General features: G+C 37.3%; 1 protein-coding gene and 1 long non-coding RNA gene across 12 annotated transcripts in view; one reads left to right on the top strand and one right to left on the bottom strand.

The window, feature by feature from the left end:
- Positions 1–6,413, bottom strand: part of LOC124504685 (uncharacterized) — a 48,778-nt gene extending 42,365 nt beyond the window's left edge. For both annotated transcript variants that reach the window (XR_006960503.1, XR_006960502.1), the window contains exon 1: positions 6,257–6,413. This is a non-coding gene — a long non-coding RNA (uncharacterized LOC124504685). The remainder of the gene's footprint in view (positions 1–6,256) is intronic.
- A 200-nt stretch (positions 6,414–6,613) lies between these two features.
- Positions 6,614–25,233, top strand: part of PICALM (phosphatidylinositol binding clathrin assembly protein) — a 100,618-nt gene continuing 81,998 nt past the window's right edge. For 3 of the 10 annotated variants that reach the window (XM_047070149.1, XM_047070150.1, XM_047070151.1), the window contains exon 1: positions 6,783–6,977. In XM_047070149.1, the coding sequence (XP_046926105.1) occupies positions 6,848–6,977 (130 nt within the window). In that variant the 5' untranslated portion in view covers positions 6,783–6,847. Of the gene's footprint in view, positions 6,978–25,233 lie in introns of all 10 variants that reach the window. The other 7 variants (XM_047070156.1, XM_047070147.1, XM_047070155.1 and 4 more) reach the window with 6 other exon arrangements.

A 25,233-nucleotide genomic window follows, 5' to 3' on the forward strand; every position in this document is an offset into this window, starting at 1 on the left:
CTGAATAACTTGTTGAGTTTTGAACCTAAGTGTGTCTGACTGCATTACTCCAGTACTTCCCCCATTGCGTTAAATGAATTAATTAAATCTCCTTCATGTTATTGATACATATCAGCCAAAATTCGATAGCCTAATTTTAACATTAACATTAGGGGCGCCTGGGTGGCTCAGTCAGCTAAGCGATCTTGATTTCGGCTCAAGTCATGATCTTGCAGTTTGTGAGTTTGAGCAACACGATGCGCTCCATGCTGACAGTGCGGAGCCTGCTTGGGATTCTCTCTCTCCTTCTCTCTGTCCTTCCCCCATTCTCTTTCTCTTTCTCTCTAAATAAGTATATAACATTAACATTAAAACTCTATTCTTATTTTAACTCAGTGTTGCATGTTCTAGTATATTTGTACTTGATTTAGCCTCTTTAGATTACAGAAAATGGGCCTCAGATATCTTAACAGCTCAGGTATCATATTTTTATTCTGTTTCATAATTAGTTATTGGTGATGATTCATGGTCAAGGGGTAGTAAATCTTCCTTTCAAAGGGAAGAATGGTACTTAAAAACTAATCTACATGTCATTTTTCAACAGGCATATAGGATCCAAATACACTGTAAGATATACTGAAATTATAAAATTAATATACTCAAAAGAAAGAAAAGTGTGGTAGGAATGAGTTAAAGAAAGTAAGAGGGGGACCTGGGTGGCTCAATTGGTTAAGTGTCCGACTCTGGCCTAGGTTATGATCTCGCCCTTCCTGGGTTCGAGCCCTGCATCAGGCTGTGCTGAGAGCTTAGAGCCTGGAGCTTGTTTCAGATTCTGTGTCTCCCTCTCTCTCTCTGCCCCTCCCCCATTATCTTTCTCTCTCTCTCTCGAAAATAAATAAAAATTAAAAAAAAAGTAAGAGAGCCTTATATATATGAGAGAACCTGGAGGTCACCCTGATATTACTGTCATTTCAGCATGCTAGGTGAAGCAGTGTGTACTAAAGGCCATATGAAACTTATGAAATTTTTAGAAATACATGAAATAGTATAATGAGAAACTTAAGCAGTGACAGCTCAAACTCTAAAGTCAGACAGACCTGAGATCTACTCCTAGTTTCCCCATCTAATAGCTAAGCAAATTTAAGCAAGTTACTTAATTTTTCCATTGTCTCAATCTCTTCATCAGTGAAATGGAGAGAAAAGTATATTAGGCAGGGTAGCTAATTACTGTAAAACACAGCATCATAATTTCACAGGCATAATTTAATAAAACAAGTAAAATCCAACACAGGTGCTCCTCACCATGCTGTTCTCCTGGAGGACATTTCTGCAAGGATTAATTTGGGGGCCCCAGGCTTTTCATGTTTTGTGGTTTTGGTGTCCTCTGAAAAATTTTTTTAAGTTTATTTATTTATTTTGAAAGAGAGAGAGAGAGAGAGTACAAGCAAGGGATGGGCAGAGAGACAGGAGAAAGAGAGAATCCCAAGCAGGCTCCACGCTGTCAGTGCAGAGCCGGACATGGGGCTTGATCTCACAAACTGTGAGATCATGACTTGAGGTGAAATCAAGAGCTGGACACTTAACCAACTGAAACATGCAGGTGCCCCTCCTGTAAATTCTTTGAAGTTTTCATTTCCTGATAAACACAGAAAGAAAGAGAACATGGAGCATGTGTAGGATGTGCTAGAGATTTTGTGGACCAAACCTTAAATGGCTTTCATCTTTTCTGTTCACATTCTACTGGACAGAAATCAGTCACATGACCCCAAATAATTACAAAGGAGTCTGGGAAATACAATGTGTGTGCTCAGGAGAAAAGGAAACAGACTTTGGTGAAGACACCTGCCACTTAAGGTCATGAAGTTGTTTTAGGGTTCAACTGGATAATGTGCTTAGCACATGGTAAGTAACCAACAAAGTTACATTACCATTATTATCCCAAGTATGTATGCTGAGAGCCTGAATAAGGGTCACACAGTTGGAAGTGGAGTACTTGCATGGAAGTTTTAGCAAGAGAACTCACATACACTCAAAGACAATTCCTTACCTTTTAAAGATTATGATCTTTAATTCATTTGGCAGCATCAGGAAGTATAAACATAGAAAGGTGAGGAAGAAAGGGGTTGCCAAGCTGTTCATAATGGCTTAATTTACAGAATATCAAAAGATTATAGTTTATATTATAAATCTAAATTATAGACTCTAATGTCCAAGAAGAGTGGGAATAGAGTAAAGTGGTAGACTCTTTGCCTTTGAGAATGAGCTTAAGTGAAGTAATAAGAGGTAAAAATTCTGGTTAATTAATCCCCTCTCTCTCTGGGCGCCTGGGTGGCTCAGTCGGTTAAGCGTTCGACTTCGGCTCAGGTCATGATCTCGCAGTCCGTGAGTTCAAGCCCCGCATTGGGCTCTGTGCTGACTGCTCAGAGCCTGGAGCCTGTTTCAGATTCTATGTCTCCCTCTCTCCCTGACCCTCCCCCATTCATGCTCTGTCTCTCTCTGTCTCAAAAATAAATAAACGTTAAAAAAAATTAATCCTCTCTTCCAAATTCTTTTTCTTTCTTTCTGTCTTAATTTGAAGTTTAGACATCCTCAAGATTCAAGTTTTCTTCACTTGATTTATTTTCTCCTCTATTGCCACTGAAAATATGTAAGACTCTAGGAACAGAGAGTATGTTGGTCTCATACATTATTATGTTTTAATACCTAGCAATACCTAACATAGAGAATGCAGGCAAGAAGAATTTGTTGAATAAATTTAATCTTTATGGGCAGTTGCTTCAAGTCTTGGTGAACAGGTCTAGATAAAGAAACTGAAAAATGAGTTTTTAAATCTCGCTTCTGCTACTTCATTATCTGAGGGATTCTGGAATTCTTAATTTTTTTTTTTAAGCAATAGAGAAAAATTATATAAGCACTTAACTTCTAAAACTTGTTCCCCCCCTCCCATTATTAAACAGTACAATCCTTTTTAGTGTTATAGTAATGAGAAATGAAAAATTTATAAGTGTTACAAACACATAGAAGGCATACTTCTTAACTTGCGAACCTAGGAAATATGTGCTATTCAAATTTTTCCTTACTTCTGTTTTTGTTTTTGTTCATTTGTAATTAAAGCACATAGGCCTTCAAGTTGATGATCAAAGTTAAGAGCTTATTAGTTCCCAAAGGACTGATGAACTCACTGTTACAACAGTATTCAGCACCTAGAACAGTGCCTGACCCATAGTGGGTGTTCAATACTTTTATTTTTGTAAATGAATTAATAAGTTACTGAAATAAGGATGGTCCTCCAGGTGGATACTTATGGGATGGACATGTTGTAAGTGTGAAAAAGTAGGCAGGTTTTATCAAATGAGAAGTTTGGAGTGGTGTTTCCAAATGGGTGACTTCAAAGTGTTTTCATTCATTCGTTCATTCAACCAGCATTCTACTGTGTGTCTATTTTGCATCAGCCATAACATAAGCAAGAAGATATCTCTGTGCCTCATGCTAGCACAATAAAACAATTACAAAAATAATTAGTAGGAGACTGTATAAGATAACTACACAAGTAACAGCAGGAAACCACTGACTACTTAAAAGGGTGCGAAGGAGCATGGCATACCCAGGTACGGCCAGTCATGTGATACTGGCTGGAGTGCATGTGGGAAATGGGGAAGGATGAGGTTCAACAAACTATAGTTAGGTAGGGGCTAGATCATGATGGGCTTTATATGCCAAGTTGAGAATCCTAGATTTTATCCTCTAGAGTAGTGCTTGGGGGTGCTATTAAAGGGTTTTAATGCAAAGAAAAGATGAATACATTTTAGGTTTGGAAAGATCTGGATTGGAGAGTTGAGGTATGAGAGACAGAAATCAGCTAAGAAGTTATTAGAACAGTCTACATGGGGAAGTGGTAATAAATCATAAAGGCTAGAACTAAGGCAATAGAAGTGATGTTGGAGAACAAATGGGTTTGAAGGATACAACTAGATTAGGCTAGATAAGAGAAATAAGAGAAGCAGAGCTAAGAATGAGTCATAGTTTTCTGACCTGGATTTCTAGGCAGGTGGTAAGACCATTCCTGAAAATAAACAAAGAAGAAGATCCATATGGATTACGGATGTGGAATGGGCAAGGGCAAGAGAAGTCATTTTTGGCCATAGTAAGTTTGAAGCATCTGTGGTACTTCAAATAAAGATATTTCTTGACCAGACCAAGGAAAGTAGAACACACAGAAAACTTATAAGTTATAAGAAAACTTATATAAGACAGGGCAGGCAGGTCAGTAATTCCTAACCTCAGAATACTTTCCCATCATCTTCTAAATTTCTTTATATCTTTCAGTTCACCATTGTACATAAACTTCTATAATGATGACTATTTACTTACAAATTTGTAAAAATGTGTCCTTGAAAAAAAAAATAAGTGTTATTTCTAACAGAAGCTAGTTTATTAGTAAGGTGAACATGATCACAATTTGAATAAAGGTGGTTTGTAACAACCTCTTTGGTAAAAGTAACAGTGAAATATTATCCTATAATGTCATTCATAGTAGTGCAAAACATACAAATTTCCTGTTGTGTACTTAGGAATAATTTCTGAACTCTTCTTAAGGTTGAAATATTTAGCTATTGACACTTAAATGCCATGCCTCATGTTTACTTACTTCAGCAGGGGGTTCACTAGTACAGAGGCTCAGGTCAACTGGTAATTCACTGGGTGGAACCATAGAAGAGTAGCAAGGATGGCAGACATGTCTTGAGAATGGGGTAACTGTACTGCACAATGGGCATGGGGCAGCAAACTGGGCACCAAACCGCAGAAGGACTGCAGATGCACTGAAGGAAATTTGGGGCTGGCTTGACAAAGATGAAGCCTGCTGGTTTAAGACTGTATGTTCTTGGCAAAGCATGGTGCTGCAGATTTTCACCAGCCATAGTGGAAAAAAGGGGGGAAAGGGAATGGGACGAGACCACAAAACCTGTGATATGATACATAAAATGTTAACTATTTGCTTTGCATCTTCTGAGAGTCACCAGATTGAAGCACAAATTTTGGATTTGGCTGGCAGATGGTGTACACAGACTTTTGGAGTATGGTAGCATTTCATTTGAACTAGCAAGATTATGTAGGACTATCACAGTAACTTAACATTCATAGATTTAAAAATTTATCCCTAAACCTGAGTTAAATGTGGGGCTCTTTGTTTTGTTTTGTTGAGAGAGAGCGAGCACACGAGCACAGGGAAGGGGCAGAGAAAGATGCGAGCGAATCTTAAGCAGACTCTACTACCAGCACAGAGTGCCCACCAGGGTTCCATCTCACAACCCTGAGATCAAGACCCGAGCCAAAATCAAGAGTCAGAGACTTAACTAACTGAGCCACCCAGGTGCCCACCCCCCCCCCCCCCCCCCCCCCCGCCAATTACATTTTTAAGGCTTTCTTAAAGATACAGATCTCAAAGAACAGATTCACAGGATACAGTAATTCCTCTAAAATGTTCACAGGTCAGTGTCCAGGTCTCCTTTCCCTGAAAATCTGATTTACCAAAGAGAAAAAAGGCCAAAGGGAAGAAAGACTAAACCAGGGGAAATGGCAGGTAGTGATGTCTCAATTCTTTCAATGGGAGTTCTCCATTTACCAGCCCTCTCACTTCCTTCTATGGTCTGGACCTTTAATCACCACAGGAGTCAGCCTTGTAGGGTCAAGCTAATCTCTGTTGACATCATCCTACTACTTCCCTTTTCAAATTCCAGTGAAGCTATGTGTTTCCTGTCCTATTTGACACCCTACGAAAAGAACACGGGCTGGTTAGTATCTAAATTTAGTCCGGCAGCAACGCGTCTGACTTTTAACAGGAGAGAGATAAACAAAAACAGGTGACATTTGCAAGCCTTTCAAGAAAATGAGAAAAAAATCCCAACCCTTCTAGGGTAAGCAAGAAGGGAGAGCTTCAACAGTTCCACAGTAGGGAGAGGCCTGCCTGCAGGCTCCGAAAATGGGCCAACTGAAGCGTTTTCCTTTTCCTTAAAACCAGGAGGACGGCTTTGGAGTAGTTCCTCAACTCAATTCTGACTCAGCTAGTAAAGTCCGGGCAGCGGGAGTCTTGACAGCCCCTTCCCCACGCAGAGCGGTGAAGGCAGCCGCACCTTCTCTTTGTCAAGATGTTGGTTTCAACCACAGGCACCAAGAGACCCTTGGGGTGGGAGAGGGGAGAGGCGGACGCCACTCCCTGGCGCGCCCCCGGAGCGCCAGACTTGCGATCCCTTTCCCGCCCTTCCCCCGCCCCACCTACCCTCTGTGACCCCCGCGTCCCGCCTCGGGCGACCTGTTGGCAAGAAGCGTCACGTGACGCGGCCGGCAGCGCACTGCCCCCAGGCGGGCCTCCTGTTGCGCCCGCCGGGCGGGTTCCATCACGTAACGCGCCGGCGCCGCCCCGCTCTTCCCTCGCGGAGCGAGGGGAGGGCGGGCGTCGAAAAGGAAAGGGAAGGGAAAAGGGGCGGGAGAAGAAGAAGGAGGGGCGGCGCCCAAGTCACGTGACCCGGGACAGCCCGGAAAGCTCCGAGGAGGAGCCTGGCGCCGCCATTTTCCTGCAGCTGCCTGTCCCTCTTGCCCAGCCCGGCTCCAGCTGACCAGGGAAGGGGTGGGCTGAGCTGAGGCGGGGGCAGGGGAGTGCCCGACACTGTGCCTGACCCCGCGGGTGACACGAGCCGGTTCTTTCCGGGCTAGGTGGCAGCGCGCGGCCCTCAGCCCCGCCCCAGGCCGGCAGGCGGAGAAGGAGCCGGTGGGGGTAGGGGGTGCGGTGGGGGGTGGGGGTCCTCCGGCGCTTGGGGGTCCCAGTCCCCGCCGGCTGCCGAGCGGGAAGGGTGGCGGAGGAGCCGCAGAGATGTCCGGCCAGAGCTTGACGGACCGAATCACCGCCGCCCAGCACAGTGTCACCGGCTCCGCCGTATCCAAGACAGTATGCAAGGCCACGACCCACGAGATCATGGGGCCCAAGAAAAAGCACCTGGACTGTGAGTGAAGCCGACCGCGGCCCATGTCCCCGCGACCGGCGTTCTTCTCTTCTCTTTTCTTAGCCCCTTCAGACGTCTTTTCCTTCCTTTGCGTTTTGTCTGGCACGTCGGGTCCTGTGCTGGTCCGAGGTGTGTTTTCGCTTCCATCACACCTGCCTTCACGGCTTCCGTTCCCTGCCTAAAAATCCCTGATAAGCCACTCCCCCCCCCCACCCCCATCCCGGGTTCCTAGGGGACCCTCGCTTCCAACCCGGTGCGCCACGATAGCCCATCACACCCGACCAACTTGCCTCTCCACCTAGCTTCTTACCTCCCTGCCGCCTGTGTCTGCTGCAGCCTTCTGCTCTTTCATCCCCCCCGTCCCGTGCTGCCTAGTCGCCCTCTCCTGAGAGTCTCTCCGCTTGCTTCCAGTCTCACCGCCCCATTGTTTCCCCATTAGCCTTTGAGTTCCGTAAACGCCCGGTTCCGTGGACCTACATCCCTATTTCTCTGCAATCCTGAAGGCTATCTCCGTTGAAGTGATTTCCACTTCCTTTGCTCCACTAGGTTCTTCTGTCCCTTTCCTTCTCGGGTTTCTCTTCCAGCTTTCCTCTCCCGTTTTGGTTACGTTTCTTTGCTTCTGTAGCTTCAGTTAGGTTCCTTCGTCTCATTTTATATTAGATATATCATACTCAATACCCGACTTTTATCCCAAATTACTTTCTTCGTGAGAGTGAAAATAAAGGGATTCCGTTTGGTGTAGGGAACGCTCTGTGGGAAGTTGGGGTTTTTAATTGGCTTTGGTGGAATTTAATCGTTCTATTTTCATGCTTCTTGGATAAGTTGTGATTGTCAGGCCCCCATCCTCCGTGTTTCTCTAATGGGGATTTGGAAAAGGATTGGGTGATACTGGTATCATTTCCTGGAGCTGTTAACCCTGGCGATTTGAATTTAGAAGGTTGAGTGTAAAGTGTACATTATTGGAGTAAAACATAGATTAATAACTAAAACTACAATTTACATACATGTCTTTAAAAATGCTAAAAAGGTGATTGATAATACTTGAGTTTCAATTTACTTTTAATTTATTCTGGTTATTTGGGGAGACTAGCTTCTCTTATACGGCATAATATTACTCCATTCACTAACTTACACACAATTACCAGAGCTAACTCCTCCCAACTTTTTACAAACCTGGAAGTCACGTATAATACCTCATTTTTCTTTCCTTTACCTCGAGGTACAGATAGCTCAGTGGATTACTCAAGCTTTGACTCAATGGAGTGACCGAAAACTTTTCAGGAAAATACACGGAAATAGGCACAGTAATAAGTTCCTTTTTAAAATGGTAACTGGACACATTAGCTTGACTGGCTTTTATTCTACATGAAAGTTACTTTGCTTTACTGTTTGAAGCAAGAGTGAGCATGTCCTGAAAGGGAATTCACTGACAGGAGTCCTGTTTGGATTTCTCATTTGGACTTTGGCCGTAAGGTCTGCAATTTTTAAAAAGAAATGTACAAAATGTGAATTCTTCCAAGATACTTTGCTCATGAAGTGCTATTAGAACAAGTTATTTCTACAAACCCATTATTCATTGTGACTTGTTCCTTCACTGTGGAAAAGTAAAAGAAAAAAAAAATACTGCTTGGTTCTTTAATGTGCTGATTGAGCAGGCTGCTTTTTAACAATCAGTCCTTGCCTGTTTAGAAAATGCAGAATATATTTAAATGGTGACACTTATAAATGGAAAGTTGTTTAAAATGTATAGTGGACCCTTATGCGATTTTTTTGATTATCTGATATTTGGAGTGGACAGTTTTGCTGTTTACTTCCCTTCAAGTGACTAATTGGCTTGCTGTCCCAGTCTTAATGGTTTGTCCTAACATTGTGTTAATTCTTGTTAATTGTTTTTTATTTTTCTTTTTGGTGATGGGTAGGTGAAGAAACTACTTGTTACTGTATGAACTATTTTTCTCTTTCCTCGCTTCAAAATGATAAATTATAACAAAAGGATGTATAGCTTTTAAAAGTCTTTATGAAGGTTTTTGCCTATTTCAAATGGAGGAGTAGTTATTTTAACGTGTTACCAAGAAGGGCAGAAAATAGGCTAAATGGGTTTAGGAGGGTGATACTTGTTTGTGGTTTTATTAGTGCTGTTCTTTTTCTCTTGTGATAGCTACTGCAAATGCTAACTGGGATTAGGTTTGGAGGATAAACTCTCATTTGTAGTTCTCTACTACTGCTGTGTTTATAATAAGCTCCCACTTTAGAACTTGAATATATGTGGCGTTGTGTGATTTTTTTTTTTTTTAATCCACATAAATAAGGAGCCACTACTCTAGTTCTGTTCTGTGGGCTTTTGAAATACTATTTTCCCTATATTGTTTTAAATGCGCTTGTAACCAGTTTTCAGCAATGACATAGATTTATATTAAGTAAAGTTTGGCCAATGAATGGTTTTTCTAAACACCTTCCTTCTCCACACACTTTAACATGTTTCCAGAATATTAAAAAGGCTTTCACAGACATTTCTGTGGCTTGACACCATGAACTTCAGGCTTTAATGTAGAGATAATTTTTCTTCTTCCAGGAATTTTTCTTTCTAGTGAGTGCTTAGTTCTGTTGCACCTTTTAATATCTTGAAGGACTATTGCCTACTTAGTCCAACTCAGTGAAAGCAATTTCATCTTTTAAATATTAGTATTTAATAAAAATATGCTTAGGACTGTTTTTTTCCTATAGGCCTTTAGACTGTGGAGGTGGTTTCTGTGTACTTCTCCAAGGTCTTTCCATATTAGGAAGTAATTATTATAATCTACGAATTACGGCTTAATTCATACTACATTATATACTGGTTTAAGAAAGATCTTTTGCTTTGCTTATAGGTGGCTGTAGATAATGGTATTAACTAGGGTCCTTAGTGTGAAGAGTTGTCCAGCTTGAAATAATATGTAAAAATAAACATGATTTGCATTTAGTTTCCGGTCTCTAATGGTCATAATCAAGGCACAAGAATGGCAAACCTTAAATTGGAAGTTGTTCCAATTTGCCAGGCACTTATTAACCATTATCTAATTTAATCCTCTTTCATGGCTATGGGAGAGGCAAGCCACATGCTTAGAAAGTAGTTTCTACCTCCATTAAAACATCCATAATGATTGAAGTGTAAATAAAACACAATATTTAAATTTATAAATTCTTAATTTAAAAAACATTCTTATCTAACTTCACAACCGTTGGCCTTTGTTTTTTGATGTGAATACTTAATTTTCTTTTTTCTATACTTGTTTCATTTATTGTCTTTGGGCATTTACATTGCAACATGTTGCATTGAAACATAATATTTATGTTAATGGCTATAACGGCTTCACTTTTTCATCCATATTTTTTCCCAGTTAAAATTTCCAGGGACACTTCATTCCAACCATCATCTGCCTTAGATTCTTTTTGTTTGTTTTATTTATTTTGAGAGAGAAGGGGAGGGGCAGAGAGAGAAAGAGAAGGAAAGAGAGAATCCCAAGCAGGCTCCATGCTGTCAGCACAGAGCCCGACATGGCGCTTGATCCCACAAACTGAACTGTGAGATCATAACCTGAGCCGAAACCAAGAGTCAGACGCTTAACCCACCAAGCCACCCAGGCATCTCTGCCTTAGATTCTTGACAACATATTGAGGTCTTGTTCTTATTAAGCATCCATTATAAGCGTATCTCTATAGTAGATATAGTGTGGGTATTTGTGTGTTGTGTGCAGGATCCATATCCTGCCTAAATTTAGTTGTGGAAACAATTTTAAGAGGAAGAATTTGTGAATGTATTGAATATGTAGAAGGTGGAATTTGTATTTGGATTAGTGGTTTGTATCACTATTGAAAATGTATGTAAAATATCAAAAAGTACCTGAAATAATTACCTTTTTAAGCAAATGTATTGATTTTCAGTGTCTTGATTAATGGCATGGATTGGGTGCTTAGTTTGCATATTGTTAAGAAGGTATCTGGTAACTGGGATCTGATTTACAAGAAGATGCATGTGAGGAAGATACTAAGTGGGTAATCTGCTCCACGATGTGTCTTGTTTGGAAATAAAGTAACTGAGGATGGATCTTGTTTTAAAGAGGTAGTTACTTTGTAGTTGACCTATGGGCTTGCTATTCTTTCCCTTAAGAATTAATCATATGATTTATATTTTCACTTTTCATTATTTGACCTATTCTGTTCCTTACTATTTAGTCTTTAATACTTCTGAAAAAAGAAAATGGTAATGGAGTCAAATATGTCACATGGCCTGAGATTATGTAGTAGAACTATACAGATGTAATTTTCCCTCCTTGTTACACGTAGTTATGTTTCTAAATTGTATATGTTTTAAAAGGGAAACTCAGAAGGGAATTTGGTATATAACCATTTTGCTAGCTGCCTTATGCATAATTAGCAAATTTATTCTCAAATACCTTTGAAAAGTAATTAGGCGGCACTAGTGGACTTGTTATTTTTAAAAATACCTAATATTAGACTCTAGGCATGTATTTTTTATCCTTATAACAAGGTTTTTTATGTTTACTGTGTTTTTTATCAATTTGAATAGTTTTTAAAGGTGTTATTTGAGTTTAATTTAGAGCGGCAGGTGAGAAGTAAAAGTTGGTAAGAGGTGACTAGGCTTTCTTTTTCCTCATTTGATTTGTGAAGCATTTATATGAAATATTTAATTAGCTATTTTAAAAGTACATTAATAGTTAAAATAATCTATTTTAATTAATTACTAGAATTGCTTTAATTGAAATAAAATTATTTTGACCCTGTCATTTAGAATATTTAATGTAAAAGTTTACCATGATGCATAGACAAGTATTTTCTTTATATCCAAAATGCTTATGTTCGTGATTTCCCTTTTAAAAATCAAAGAAGTAAGAAAAATAAACTTAAAGGCTTCTTGGCAAGAGGCTAGAGTCTTACCAAGAAGAAATAGGGTTAGATTTTCAAAGTACATACAGCCTTAGTATTTGCTCTTCCTGTTCTTTTAGTGGCTGAAGTGGCATTTCCGTTACTTTGTGTTCTGTCTCAGTATGTTCCCCGTTAAACTGCTTTATACATTTCTCTAGAGAATTGCAATTTTTGGGTTTGACCTTTTAGAATTTTGTATGTTCATTGTGTGTATGGCTCTTTTAATGGAGAAACGTTTCCGGGTAGTCAGATTTTACTAATGATACTCCTTTATAAGGGAATGCTGATGAACCTAAACCTTTGTATTAAAATTTATGTTCAGGCTTGTAATTTGCCAGGTTATCAGAAGTATAGTATTAAGAATTTTTCAAGTTATACTAGAATGTAGTGGCAGTACAGCAAATCATATTCTTTATGCATTGATTCAATTTATATTTAATACTTATTTGTCTTTATTTTGTGCTGGGCACTCACTGCACTAAACACTTTACGTTTATTAACTTTATTCCTTTTAACAACTTTGTGAGAGAGGTTTTATTATTATCCCCATTTTACTGAAGAAGAAATGAAGGCACTGAGAAGTTCAGTAATTTGCTCAAGGTCACAGCCAGGAAGAGGAAAACTGGGATTTGCACCCAGGTAGTCTAGCATCAGGTTTGTGTTTTCATGTCAGTGTGACTTTTTACATAATGCTTTACTGTTCCAGGGAATGAATAAACAATAGTCATTTATTCATGGCAGTGGCTCTTAAAGTGTATTCCTGGCACTTCTGGGAGTTTCCAAGACCCTTTCAGCTTATTTGTGAGGTCAAAACTATGTTCATATATTAGGACATTATTTGTCTTTTTAATTTTTGTACTTTCATGAGTGTACAGTAGAGTTTTCCAGGGTCTATGTGATGCATGATAGTGCAGCAGATTGAATGTAGTAGCAGATACGACAGTCCAACAACTTTCTATTAAACCAGATAGTAAAAAGTTTTGCAAAAAGGTAAAACAATACCAATGTTGTAAATTTTGGTTTTGGGAAATATAGCTATTTTTCATGAAAACTGTTAGCATTGGATGAGATTTATTATTTTAAAAAGAATATTTTAAAAATTCTTATTTTTAATTCTTAATACAGTAAATATCAATTGAGAAAACCCACATAGACAAAATCTCATTGAGGTCCGTCCTCAGTTTTTAAGATTGTAAAGGTTCTGAGATTAGAAAATGTAACCCTAAAGAAGAAGGTATATTAGAGGGGAAAAAAGGCTACTTAGAAAGTAGATATATGAGGTCCTTTAAACTCTGAATAATTTGGTAGGTAACAGTGACCCATCATTTGGAGGACTTTGAGAAGAGACGTGGCATAATCCTTTAGGTCATACTGTTAAGTAGATTGGAAGGAAAGTGAAATGTGACTTGGAAAGGAGACTGCTGGGGGCAAAAAAGAATCTAACAGTAATAATACCTAATTCTTTTCCTGAAAGGCCTTAATAAAGTTCATCATTAATTGGGACTCCTGGTCCATTTTTTCCTCATTGTTTTTTTACATCTAAGCTATCCCTTTCAGCCAAGCACTTTATTACTATTTTTTTAAATTTTTTTGATGTTTGTTTATTTTTAGTATATGTGCTGCCGAAGCGAGCACAGATGTTTGTTTATTTTTGAGAGAGTGTGTGCAAGCAGGAGAGGGACAGAGAGAGAGCAGGAGCCACAGAATCCGAAGCAGGCTCCAGGCTCTGAGCTGTCAGCACAGAGCCCGACGACGGGCTTGAACCCACAGACCCTGAGATCATGACCTGAGCTGAAGTTGGACACTTATCCGACTGAGCCACCTAGGCGCCCCTCAGCCAAGCACGTTAGTCACCAATTATGCCAAAAGTTCTAACTCCCAAACTATTAGCAGTTATTCTTTGGACATACCATTCTTTGGATGTAAAACATCTTCTTTGTCAAAACAGATACCTTCTCCTTTTAAATCTTCTCAAAACTAACTTGCTTTCCTTAACACTCACAGTTAAAGTAGCTTCTTTACTAAAGACGTTATTGAATAATACCTTGTTAAACTGTGGTTAGTATCATGCTTTTATATATATTTTGGGTTCACATGTGTTTGTAGAACAGGAACTATACTTTTCTGTATTGTTTTATATCTCTTCTCAAAGTACCTAATCAGGGACCCTGTGGGTGCTCAGTAAATTTCAGATGATTACACATAATCTGCCTTCCCAGCTCAGACTATTCCATGAACAACTTAGGGACACAGTCACTATAGAGATCTATTCCAGTAAACATTTAATAATTTTATGGTGATTTTCTTAGTTGCAATGAATGGTAATTACCCGGTTTCAAAATTAAATATAGAAGTCATTTGGTAGCATCAATAAAAAAACGTAACAAAATTGCTCTTTGTTTCATGGAACCTATGAGGCATTAAGAGGGTTAGTTTTGTTAAAATAGTAGGTGATATTTTTAAAATATTTTGATAGCCAAAAAAATTGGGGTTTTCAGTTGCTCAGTTTGAAAACTATACTGAGGCATATTTTTGAGGATATGTTCTTGAAAGTAGAAATTAACTTTAAGAATTAAACTTTAAGAATTAAAAGTTTAAGAATTAAACTTTAAGAATTAAATTAAAATTAATTTAAAGAATTAAGAATTAAAATTTAAGAAATCAATTTGAAATGTTTGTCAATAGAATTGTTTCCTTACACAATTCCAGGAGGTGCTGATCACATTGTAGTCTCTGTGCAGGGGGTCTCCAGAGTACTAACTGTATGGCAAACTTATTTTAGATGTAAGGAAGGATAAAGTACACTTAATGTCGAAATGCAAAGGAAAAGAAGTGACTGTTTTAGACTGAAGCTTTATGAGATATAAGGCAAGCATTGGAGAGTAGTAGTGATGGTCATGATAGTAGGACCACTGAATCTAGGTTGATTCTAGGGACTAATGGGGATTACTGAAAGTTTTCTCTGAACATTTGGAATTCCAGCAGTAATTTTCAAAATGGTACTGATATTTGTAGTCATAAACTTACTACCTGAAAGCATTGTAGGGGCTCTAATTTTACTCAAGGGACACTTCTTCCAAGTAGTGGTTGAAGCAGCATTGCTTTAGAAATGTTTTCTCTCACTAAAGATTGCAGGTATACTTTAGAAGTGATTTCATATTTTTACTTAGTGTACATGTGTCTACTGACTATATACCTCTTCATGTGACTATAAGCTCTTTATAAGAGGGGTGTGTGTGTGTGATATTAGAAATTTTACGTGCTGTGATATAGCCAGTTGTCTTGTGGATGCTTAATACGAATGTACCATATTTTAAATACATCTAATGTTTGAAAATCTTACTGTAATTCAAGTATATACCAAAAACTAAGTAGAAGGATGGTTTTCCCCCCATCACACCGTTAACACAGGATTGGCACACAGGATTGGCAGGATTTTTGATGTACTTGAAACACTTTGCAGAAATTTGGTTCATGCAGGGTATGGAATAATTAGGAATATTATTTAATCCAAATCTAATGTGAAAAAGGAGATTATGAGGCAAGGTGAGTTCTTCTTCAATTTTGAAATTGAGAGGTAATTCACACAACATAAAATTCACCATTTTAAAGTATACAGTTCAGTGTGTTTTTTGTATATTTACAATGTTGTGTGTAACCATCACCACTGTCTAATTCCAGAATGTTTTCTGTCACCCCCAAAAGAAGTCATATATCTGTTAGCATATCACTTCCAGTTTCCCCTCCTTCATTCTCTGGCAATCATTAAGCTACTTTCTGTCTATGGATTTTCCTATTCTGGACATTTCATGTAAATGGAATCACACATAACGTGGCCTTTTATGTCTGACATCTTTCACTTAGCTTAATGTTTTCATGGTTTATTTATGTTGTAGCATATAAGAGTGCTTCATTCTATCCATAACTTAATAATATTCCCTTGTGCCACAAAATGCGGCGTATCCATTGATGGACATTTGGGTCAGTTCCCTCTTGAAACCCACTAAGAAGAATACTGCTATGAACATACCTTGTTACAGGAATGTTCATAGTAGTTCTCTTGGGTATATCCCTAGGAGAAGAATTGCTGGTCATGTGGGAGTTTTTTTAACTTTTTGAGACACGACCAGTCTTTTCCACGGCTGCTGCACCATTTTACATTCCCAGCAGCAATGTATGAATGGTATCTTGTGATTTTGGTTTACATTTCTCTAATGACTAATGATGTCGAGCATCTTTCATGTGCTTATTGACCTTTGTATGTCTTTGAAAAAAGTGTCCATTCAGATCCTTTGCCCATTTTTAAATTTGATCCTTAATATATTTCAGTACTAGACGAGTTCTTTACATTTTCCTGATGCTTGATCCTCATGTGATTTGCAGATATTTTTTTCCCCATCCTATGGCTTGTCTTTCCGCTGTTCTTGATAGTGTCCTTTGATGTGATGCAGAAATATTTTTAATTTTGAAGTTGCAATTTTTTTCTTTGATTGTGCTTTTGATATAATAGCTAAGAAACCATTGGCTAATCCAGAGTTATTCAGATTTATGCCTAACCTACTACTAAAGAGCTTTATAGTTTTTAGCTCACTCTTTTAGGTTTGATCAGATTTTAATTTTTGTATGTAGTGTGAGGTGGCAAGGTGGTAGTAAGGAAAATTAAGGGTATTTTTTTCCCTTCTTCTGAAGTTGTCATGGGATATAACTCTACTGTGCTCCTGTATAATATAAATATAGAGATTTGTGAGGGAGAAAAAAGATCTCCTTGATGGCAGTTTCTAGTACTGAGTTACATAGTTTGTTGACTGATAAATAGAAATATTTGAACCAAACATCCTTTCAACTGGATGGACTGCTTACTCTAATCCAATGCACATTTTTTTTTTTTTTTAGGGTCCCAGTGTAGTGTTTTATTTTTTTTAAAGTTTATTTATTTTGAGGGGGTGGGCAGAGAGAAAAGGAGAGAGAGAATCCCAAGCAGGCTCTGCACTGTCAGTGCAAAGCCCCATGTGGGGCTGGAACTCATGAATTGTGAGATCATGAGCTGAGCAGAGATCAAGAATCTGACACTTAACTGACTGAGCTATCCAGGCACCCCCAATGTAGTCTTTTAAATGTGTGAAGAGATAATACTTAGTTGTCTGAGTATCGATAGGTGGTTACTTTTGTCCACACAGAGTAGTGTGTATATTGCCATAGTATCTTGTACTTCTCCATAAACACTATGTAGTGGAGTATTTTAAAAGGAACACGAGATCTAATGGTGAAAATGTGTAAACAAATAATTGTAATACATTGAGATAATTGCACTATGTAGTAATTCTTTATAGCTTCTATAATTATAATTTCTTAAATGAAGAGCCCTTGTGTAGTCTTTATTGTGCTACAAATAGCATGTAACAAATATGCAGTAAAAAGATGCCGAGTGAATAAAGAAGGAATGAAATTGTCATTGAGGGTTTCTGATGTGTATTCAAACAGCATTTTTTTTTTTTTTTTTAATAAAGAGGATAGTTGCTGTAGAAGTTGTCTTTGAGTAGTGGTTGTTGCAACTTCTTCCATTTCTGTGATCAAGTAAATTATTGGTTGAAAATGTGAGAAATTATGGAAGTTGGGAAATAAGTTTCCAGAATTAGATGTAAAATTAGAGCAGTTTAATAAAGTAAAGTATTATTCACTTCAGGACCTACCTATTATTGGTATATTTAACTTCAAACAGATGGGTTTAAACTTGTCATATCTTGGGTTTGCTACTTCTGCTTTCCTTTTCTTCCTGTTATTATCATCATCATCATCATCATCATCATCATCATCATTATTTCCTTTTCTTCGGTTGTTAAAAGTAAATTCCAAGGCAGTCCTTTATTTTACATTCTGTGTTATCCATGATAATCCGCATCTTATAGCAGAATGCTGTAAGGCCTTGTTTGCGAAATAAGCATTGTGTGCTTTGTTATAAAACATTGGCAAAACATTTAAAGTGCAAATAAAGATACCCAGAAATGAAGCATATGACTTTAGTAGGCTGTATTGAATGAGTCAAGCATTGACCTTGATTGGTTTCTTCCTACTACCCACTTCCATTATGCCCTTTCTCTTCTGGTTTTAGGACTCTGGTGAATTGCCTGTGAAAATCCAAATTAATTTTCTTTTGAAAGTGACATGTAGGTAAATCTTAATTTATTTGTGAACTTAATGATTCAGAGTTAATCATTTTGTGTGACTTTTTTCTGGGAGAATATCTGAGAACAAAAAATTTTAAGAGTAAATATATATAATTTTTTAAAAATTTTGCGTTATTGGATTAAAATTCCTTAGGGAACTATTAAAATCTTTTGCTTGCTGTAAGAGCAAGAATATGGGGCAAAAGTCCTGAGATGGAGTTCTGTTTAACATGTAGCAAGCAGTACCAACAGAAACACTAGTCTGAAGCAGTATGTGGGGTACTGAGGGAAAGTGATCAAGATCTAGAAAAGAATGTAAAGATGACACTTGATCATCCTTACTTTAAAAGGAACACGAGATCTAATGGTGAAAATGTGTAAACAAATAATTGTAATACATTGAGATAATTGCATAATACTTTTTACATAAAGCTTCAAAGTAGGGGCTGGAATAATTAATTTTGAAGGTTAGTGACAGCTTCATAGAGGAGCCTAATGGGTTTTAAGGACGAATAGTGATTTGCCAGATGGACAAAGTTTTGTCTAAGTAATTTAGCATGTGCAGTGACAATAGAGGTGAGAAAGAGCATTATGATGTGTTTGGGGAAATTTTTGAGTAGTTCTTTGTGGTGGAATGTGAAGTGTTCATAAGAGTAAGAGGGAGATGAGGCTGGAGAGGGAACCATTAAAGGTCTTATTGGGGCAGGAGTTACTTTGATAGATCTGGTCTTCTGTAGCCCTTTTCTCCAAATCCTCCTTTTAGAGTTCCCTTTCTTCCTGCTTATTAGCTGCTCTCCTAGCTTTAGATGCCAGTGCTATGGAACTGGGGAAGTGTTCTTTCCTTTCCTAGGTAATTTGTGGTAAGGTTATTGAAAGGGATAGGGAAGGAAGGAATGTACAGTCCTGTTGCCATTTGTGCAGGGGGTTAGATGACTGACATATGAAATTGGACTTCTGAATATTGCTATACGTGGTGGTTTGGGTTGCTAAATAAAATCAGGTACACCAATCTTCATGGCTTTTGAATTTTTTTGAGTTCCAAATTATGAATGAACTTAAACACAAACAATCATCATATGATGATGACCACTATGAATAGAAAAGGTTTGATAAACCAGTTAGTCACAAGATTCTTGGAGGCATGTTTGATTTATGTGGTTTAATTGCTGACATCTGTTTATCTGCAAATGATATATTAATTTTCAGTCATTCATAGGTTTTCTAAAGCTGGATCTGTACCAAACAAGACTTTATTAGCTAGTTTTGTAGAAATTAATATGCTCATTAGCAATTGCATCGTGAGTGTCTACTGTGTATCTGAGTTACTGTGTTTGAGATTATTGAGAAATCCAAAAGTGAAATTGCTGATCACATCCTCAGTCTAGTAGGGAAGGTGATATATACAGATAGCTGTATTAACAGGTAATGTGAGATAAAATTCATGTCAATGTTGTTGAAAATCATAGGAGAGAAAGATACTGTTTTTGATAAGGGAGAGAACTGGACCCTAAATGAGAAGTAGTCAGGAACAGTAGGTATTTGAGATGGGGAAAACAACATGAGCAAACATTTGAAGGTAGGAAGGTTGGAAGTGTGTTTGGGGAACAAAGGAGTCTGTTTAACTAATTGTAGAGGGTGAATGGGGTGCTGTGGAGCCAGAAAAGAGATTGGTTTGGGAGTAAGGAGAAATACAGTTGGAGCATTTGAGGAGTATGGTTTTTATCGTAAAAAAAAAAAAAAAAAAAATTGTGAGTATGTGGAGTATGGTTTTTAATCATAAAACCTTTAGATATATCTCACCTCCAGGTAGCTTCTGGTTACTGTAGAGCTGATTTTCAAAATTGTATTATATCTTTATTTTCTGTCACTAGTGCTAAAATACAGAAGACAAGGAGTTTGGCTGATCTTGAAGTTGGAAATGGGATTTTGCTGCTTTATGCTTTTTATGTTACTTTAATTATTACAGACTGCATTAATAGTGGCAGTATCTAAGTTTTCTGGATTTCTGAGTCCATAGATTGCTCAAGAATTAATGAAAAAGTCTTCCAAACAGAAATGATACATACCTAATTTTGATCTGGACATAAAGATTTTATAAAAGTTTAAGGTGACTTTTCAGTCTTTGGTGTTTCACAAAATCTGATCAAATCAATTTAATTAGGACATAACTTGCATTATAGGCATAATAGCTAATAAGATTTAAAGAATCCTTTCTGTCTTGCACCATAACACAATCCTTACATAAATTGAGACTCTACTAGGAAAAGGAAATAGAGAATAAATTTTACCATTAAAATTCAGTGAACAACCTTGAAGGGAAGTCAGGCGATTTGAAGAACTTCTTAGCTCACAGAGGACTTTTAGGGAATGGGATATTGTTAGGAGAAAATCTTTCTTTGAGAAATATAATTTCATAAATACGTAAGATTACATTTGGAAACAGCACTTCCTTTGCTTCTTAAATTATTAATGTGCTTCAAGAGGAATAATCCCTGAACTGAAATATGGGAGGAGGTGGGGGGTCTGCCCCAGCTCCATTTGACCTTAGGAAAATCCCTTACTTACTTTTCTTATTTTCTGAATTGTCTCCCTGCTCAGCTGTTCTGTGATGTTATATATTTGTGTCCCTCTAGCTTTTGGGTTCTTGGCTTAGTGCTTTGAAAACTAAGACTATGGACAGTTTCTATATGAGCTTTTGCTTCAATCTCCATTGGAGTGCCCCGCCTACCATCATATCATCATTATTTCAAAAACAGTTTGAACTTGTATATCTTACTGTCATTGAGATGAAGGGGCAGCACTGTTTTTTGTGACTTCGTTTTAGGAGGAAATTGCCAACAAAAATGAGAATTTTCTTCTAGCGTTCTTTAAAATGGGAATAATATAAAGGATACTTGATAATAAGAGACTGCCTACTAGCCTTTCAATCTGTGTCTCGTGCTTGCTTTTCCACATTTTTTCACTTCAGTCAGTCAGGTTGACTATAGGATGTTTATCTTTTTTTCAGATTTGCCCCTTTGGGCAAGCATGCTTGGGTTGGATGTCCTGGTTTGGTGAAGGATGACTGGACACTTCTATTTCCCACTACACCCTGCCAAATGAGGCATACTCGGGTAGCATTTGTAATCAAATTGTTCCCCTGTCCTTCTGTAGAGGCCCGTTTTTTCGTTTTCTTTCTTAACTCTCTGTGCATGTTTATCTCCTGAAAACAGGGACTCAGCTTTATTTATCCTGGTATCCCTAGTACCCAGAATGTAATGCCTGGTGTAATTGTGTAATAGTACCTTAGTAAATATTAAATAAATCTTTCATGGAGATAATGGACTTAGTGTCCTGAGCTAATGTACTATTTAGTTAACAGTTTTTTGTTTTTTAAATGTGAAATACTTCTTGGATAGAATTCATCTTTATATTGAAAATATCCAGATATGTATGGTCTTGGTCTTGAGCTAGTTGGATCATTTGATCAGGTCATAGTGTTTTTTCCAGGATTATGAATTGATACCTAAAAAAGATTAGGGTGGTGATGCCTTAACTATTGCCGTAGACTGAATGATCTACACTGGGTAATTATCTTGCATTTGGTGGCTGTTGATCATAATAGGAGATCAGTTATGGGTATATAATGGAGCATCACTAATCCATCACCATGTGCTCTTACATATAGTAACACCATCTTAAAATTATTTGGTTACATGATGAGTTTGTGAATTATTTCTCAAACTGTATTTTTATTCCTTAACTTTAGAACCATTGGATTCTTCTAAGCATTATTGTTTCAAAGATTCTTAATTTATTTGCTTGTTGAAAGGACTTTGTTTCTGACGTATGTGTATACTGTATACATATTGTGGATGAGGGTTGGCTATGTCTACTTATTAATACAAAAATTCTAGAATAGGCCAACGTTGCATTGGTTTTTCTGACTAGCTGCTTCCTCATTTTTGGTCTCAACCTTTTCACTTCCATTACTTGTATATGTAGTTAGTTTTGAGTTGACTTTCAAATACAGTGTGGTGCTTTGTCTTTGGCCATTTTTTTTTTTTAACCTTTTGTGACTTGAAATTAAATAAGCAATTTACTGGTGTAGTTTAGAATAATCTTTAGTTGTATTCAATTCATAATTATATCTAGGAAACTTGTTTTAATAGTTGCTGATACCTTTTCTAACTGCCAAGTTTGTCTGCAGATAGCATCTTTGGAAAGAGGGGCAGGATTTTGGAAAGTTGTAGCATTTATATTAGGTGAGTAGCAAACAAAACCGATTTCACTAATTTCAGTTATTAGCTTTATTTCAGGGGAGCTGTCATGGGGGAATTGGTCTGGTTTCAATTTTATAAGGCCAGTGTGAAGATTTGTTGGTAAATACAAAATTGAGTATATTGCTCTGCAATTTTTTTTTAACTGCATATTCATGAGGGTTATAAGATAGCTGCATTTAATCTTTTGGTATGAAACTGGAGGAAAGATCTGGTGTGTTCTTTATATGATCATTTTGTCTTGTATTTTCAGATGTGGAAGATGTAACCACATCATCCTTAGGCCAATTTATACTTTGAGAAGTAAAACCAACTGTTAAATGATGGGAAATTATGGTTTAGCGTGCAGTATTCCCCCCTTTTTCTTTTTTCAACATTAGCTTTTGTAACTTTATTTCACAACTACTTACTTGTGTATTAGTTACCAGGTTTGGAATTTGTGTTAGGTATCCAGTACAAACTTTTAGACTTGGTACAGTATGAACACTTACCTATTTTTGTTCATATTCTTGGAAAATATTGTTTTGAATTGGTGACCTAGAGTGGACCAAGGCATTATTTTTAGGTAATTTCTCTAGCACTTCCCAGAATCATCCCACAACACACCTGAGTGGCAATAAAGATCAATCATAAAAAAATTAGTTACAGAGTTGTAACTGACAGCTAAGTTAGAAAGCTATTTAGAGAGCAGCTCAGGAGGCTGAGACATTCCTTGATAAACTGCTGGAAGGTGCTGTGCAGGGTGAAAAGCATTTCTTCTTAACAGGAGGTGGAAACCTTTTAAGCTGCTTCCTATTTTGGGGCTTGTAGACTGAACCTAGAATTGCTTTTTTCTTTGAGCTTCTCCATCAGAGTTATGTTTTCTTAACTTAGTGACTAACCTGTAGCTTTTTTTTTTTTTTTTAAACATAGTTTCTCTTTTGCTATTTCTTAGAATTGGTAATGATTACATCTCTGGGCCAGAGGACTGGAAAACTGCTTTATGTGTTCTTCATGTTAAATCATGTTAGTCCTCCTCACCTGAAATCTGGTGAATTGACTTTGTTTTATAACATTCTCAGCTTTTTAAAGGTTGTTTGTAAATTAAAGCTTACAGTTTCTGAGGCACTTGGAGATGGAGATGTCCCAGACTCTTGAAACCTGTTCCTTGTGAACTTGGTTTGAATGATATGATGCCTTCCTTATATCTTGTCATCTTCAGTTGACAAGAATGAAGCCAGAATGAAGATGATGACAATGAGCAGAAAATACTGTACCAAACAAGAAGTGGTTACTGTCTGTACTGGGAATTAGATTTATGAGAGATAAAAAGAGAGATGTATGAATTTTAGAAGAGAAGGTGATGACAAGACTACTTGAAGAGAGAGAATTGAGAGAAAATATGTGTGTATCTTTATCCCTCTAGTGGAAAGATTACTGTTTTAAAGAATCTAGTTCCAACACAGCCACTGTATTGTGTTACTTAGATAGGCAAGTATTTAAATCTTTACCATGGAGACAACAGAGCATCCCTTGCATCATCACAAGGCTATTGTAATAGAAAACTAAGGATATGAAGAAACTTTGTAAAGCATAGAGAGATCTGCATGTGTAAAGATTTTGCCATGTATGCATGTAACTATGGTTACATTTTCCAGTTGAGGAAGTTTAGTTTTATAAACCTTCTAAAGAAGGTTGTGCAGAAGTCATTGATTTGGAAGTAGTTTCACAATACTGTATTGGAAAAATGATGAGGGAAAACTCATCAGTAAAATAGGATACTAAGTAAAACTAACAATATTTGTAATATTTAAAGCTTATTAAATACTCTAAATATGTTCCTATACTTTTGTGAAGGGCAATTTTATTCCTATTAATACAGAGAAATTGAAAGTGAGTGGCTAATTAACTTGCCTGAAGTCATAATGATAATGATCTGGAATTTGATTCTACATCCTTTGCTCATTCTGATGTCACTTCATCCTGTTACAGTATAGTCCTAGCACATGGTAATGGATGGCACCATGTAAAGAAATGGGAGAGCCTAGAACAGAGCTTTAGAGATAGTGAGATGAGCACCTTCATCATCACTGTTTGAAGCAGAGATTGGAAATGAATAGTACTTAGGATAGATTATCAAATGAATGTAAGTCAGAAAAGAGCTCTAATAGGAAGAAACAAACTTTAAAAGAATAGAAAGAACTAAAAATAGACACCCCTTTTTTCCATCTGTCAATCTGATTCATTCTGGAAGGTATCCAATATAGCAGTGAAACAAAAAGGTAGTTAATGTTCTCCAATATTTGTCAAGTTTAGAAAGAGATCATACTTGAAAAGCAGTAGTATTCAAAGTGGTAGCCTTTTAGTTGGGTAGAAGAAGGCTTATTTGAGGGGCTTTTGTCATCATAGCAAAAGGGAAATTGGTGAAAGGTTGATATTCTAGGAAAGGGAGAAAGGTGGTTAAATTTTTCTTTGCTACTTTAGACCATTTAAGATTTATATTGCCTTTTCATAACCAAGAGAAAGATAAATTATCTCAGAAATTTAAGGGACTATTTAGATGTCTGTCTACGGATGGAATATAGATTTTGAAAATATATGTGATATTGTCTATCTACCTAAATACAGATAGCTACTTGTATGAAAGAATCAACTGAGACTATTCTTAGCCTTTTATTATTAGTATTGTTATCATTGGTACATAGGAGCAGAAGAACTAAATAAAAAAACACTGTGTTATGTACAATATATGTTGTGTTAAATTTTTTGTTTCTAAATTTTCTAGCAGCAGAAGTCTGTTTATGGGAATGTGTTGTATTGAGAAATACTTAAAGCCTATATTTAGGGGAAATAAATCCATAATTAACTGTGCAGTGTGCAGAATAAGTTGTGATCTTGTCAACTTATTTTTTAATGTTTATTTTTGAGAGA

The sequence above is a fragment of the Lynx rufus genome, unplaced genomic scaffold, assembly GCF_022079265.1.
Source record: "Lynx rufus isolate CCGP_SWC_20201006 ecotype Redwood Valley unplaced genomic scaffold, mLynRuf1.p SCAF_9, whole genome shotgun sequence".
Classification (NCBI taxonomy): domain Eukaryota; kingdom Metazoa; phylum Chordata; class Mammalia; order Carnivora; family Felidae; genus Lynx; species Lynx rufus.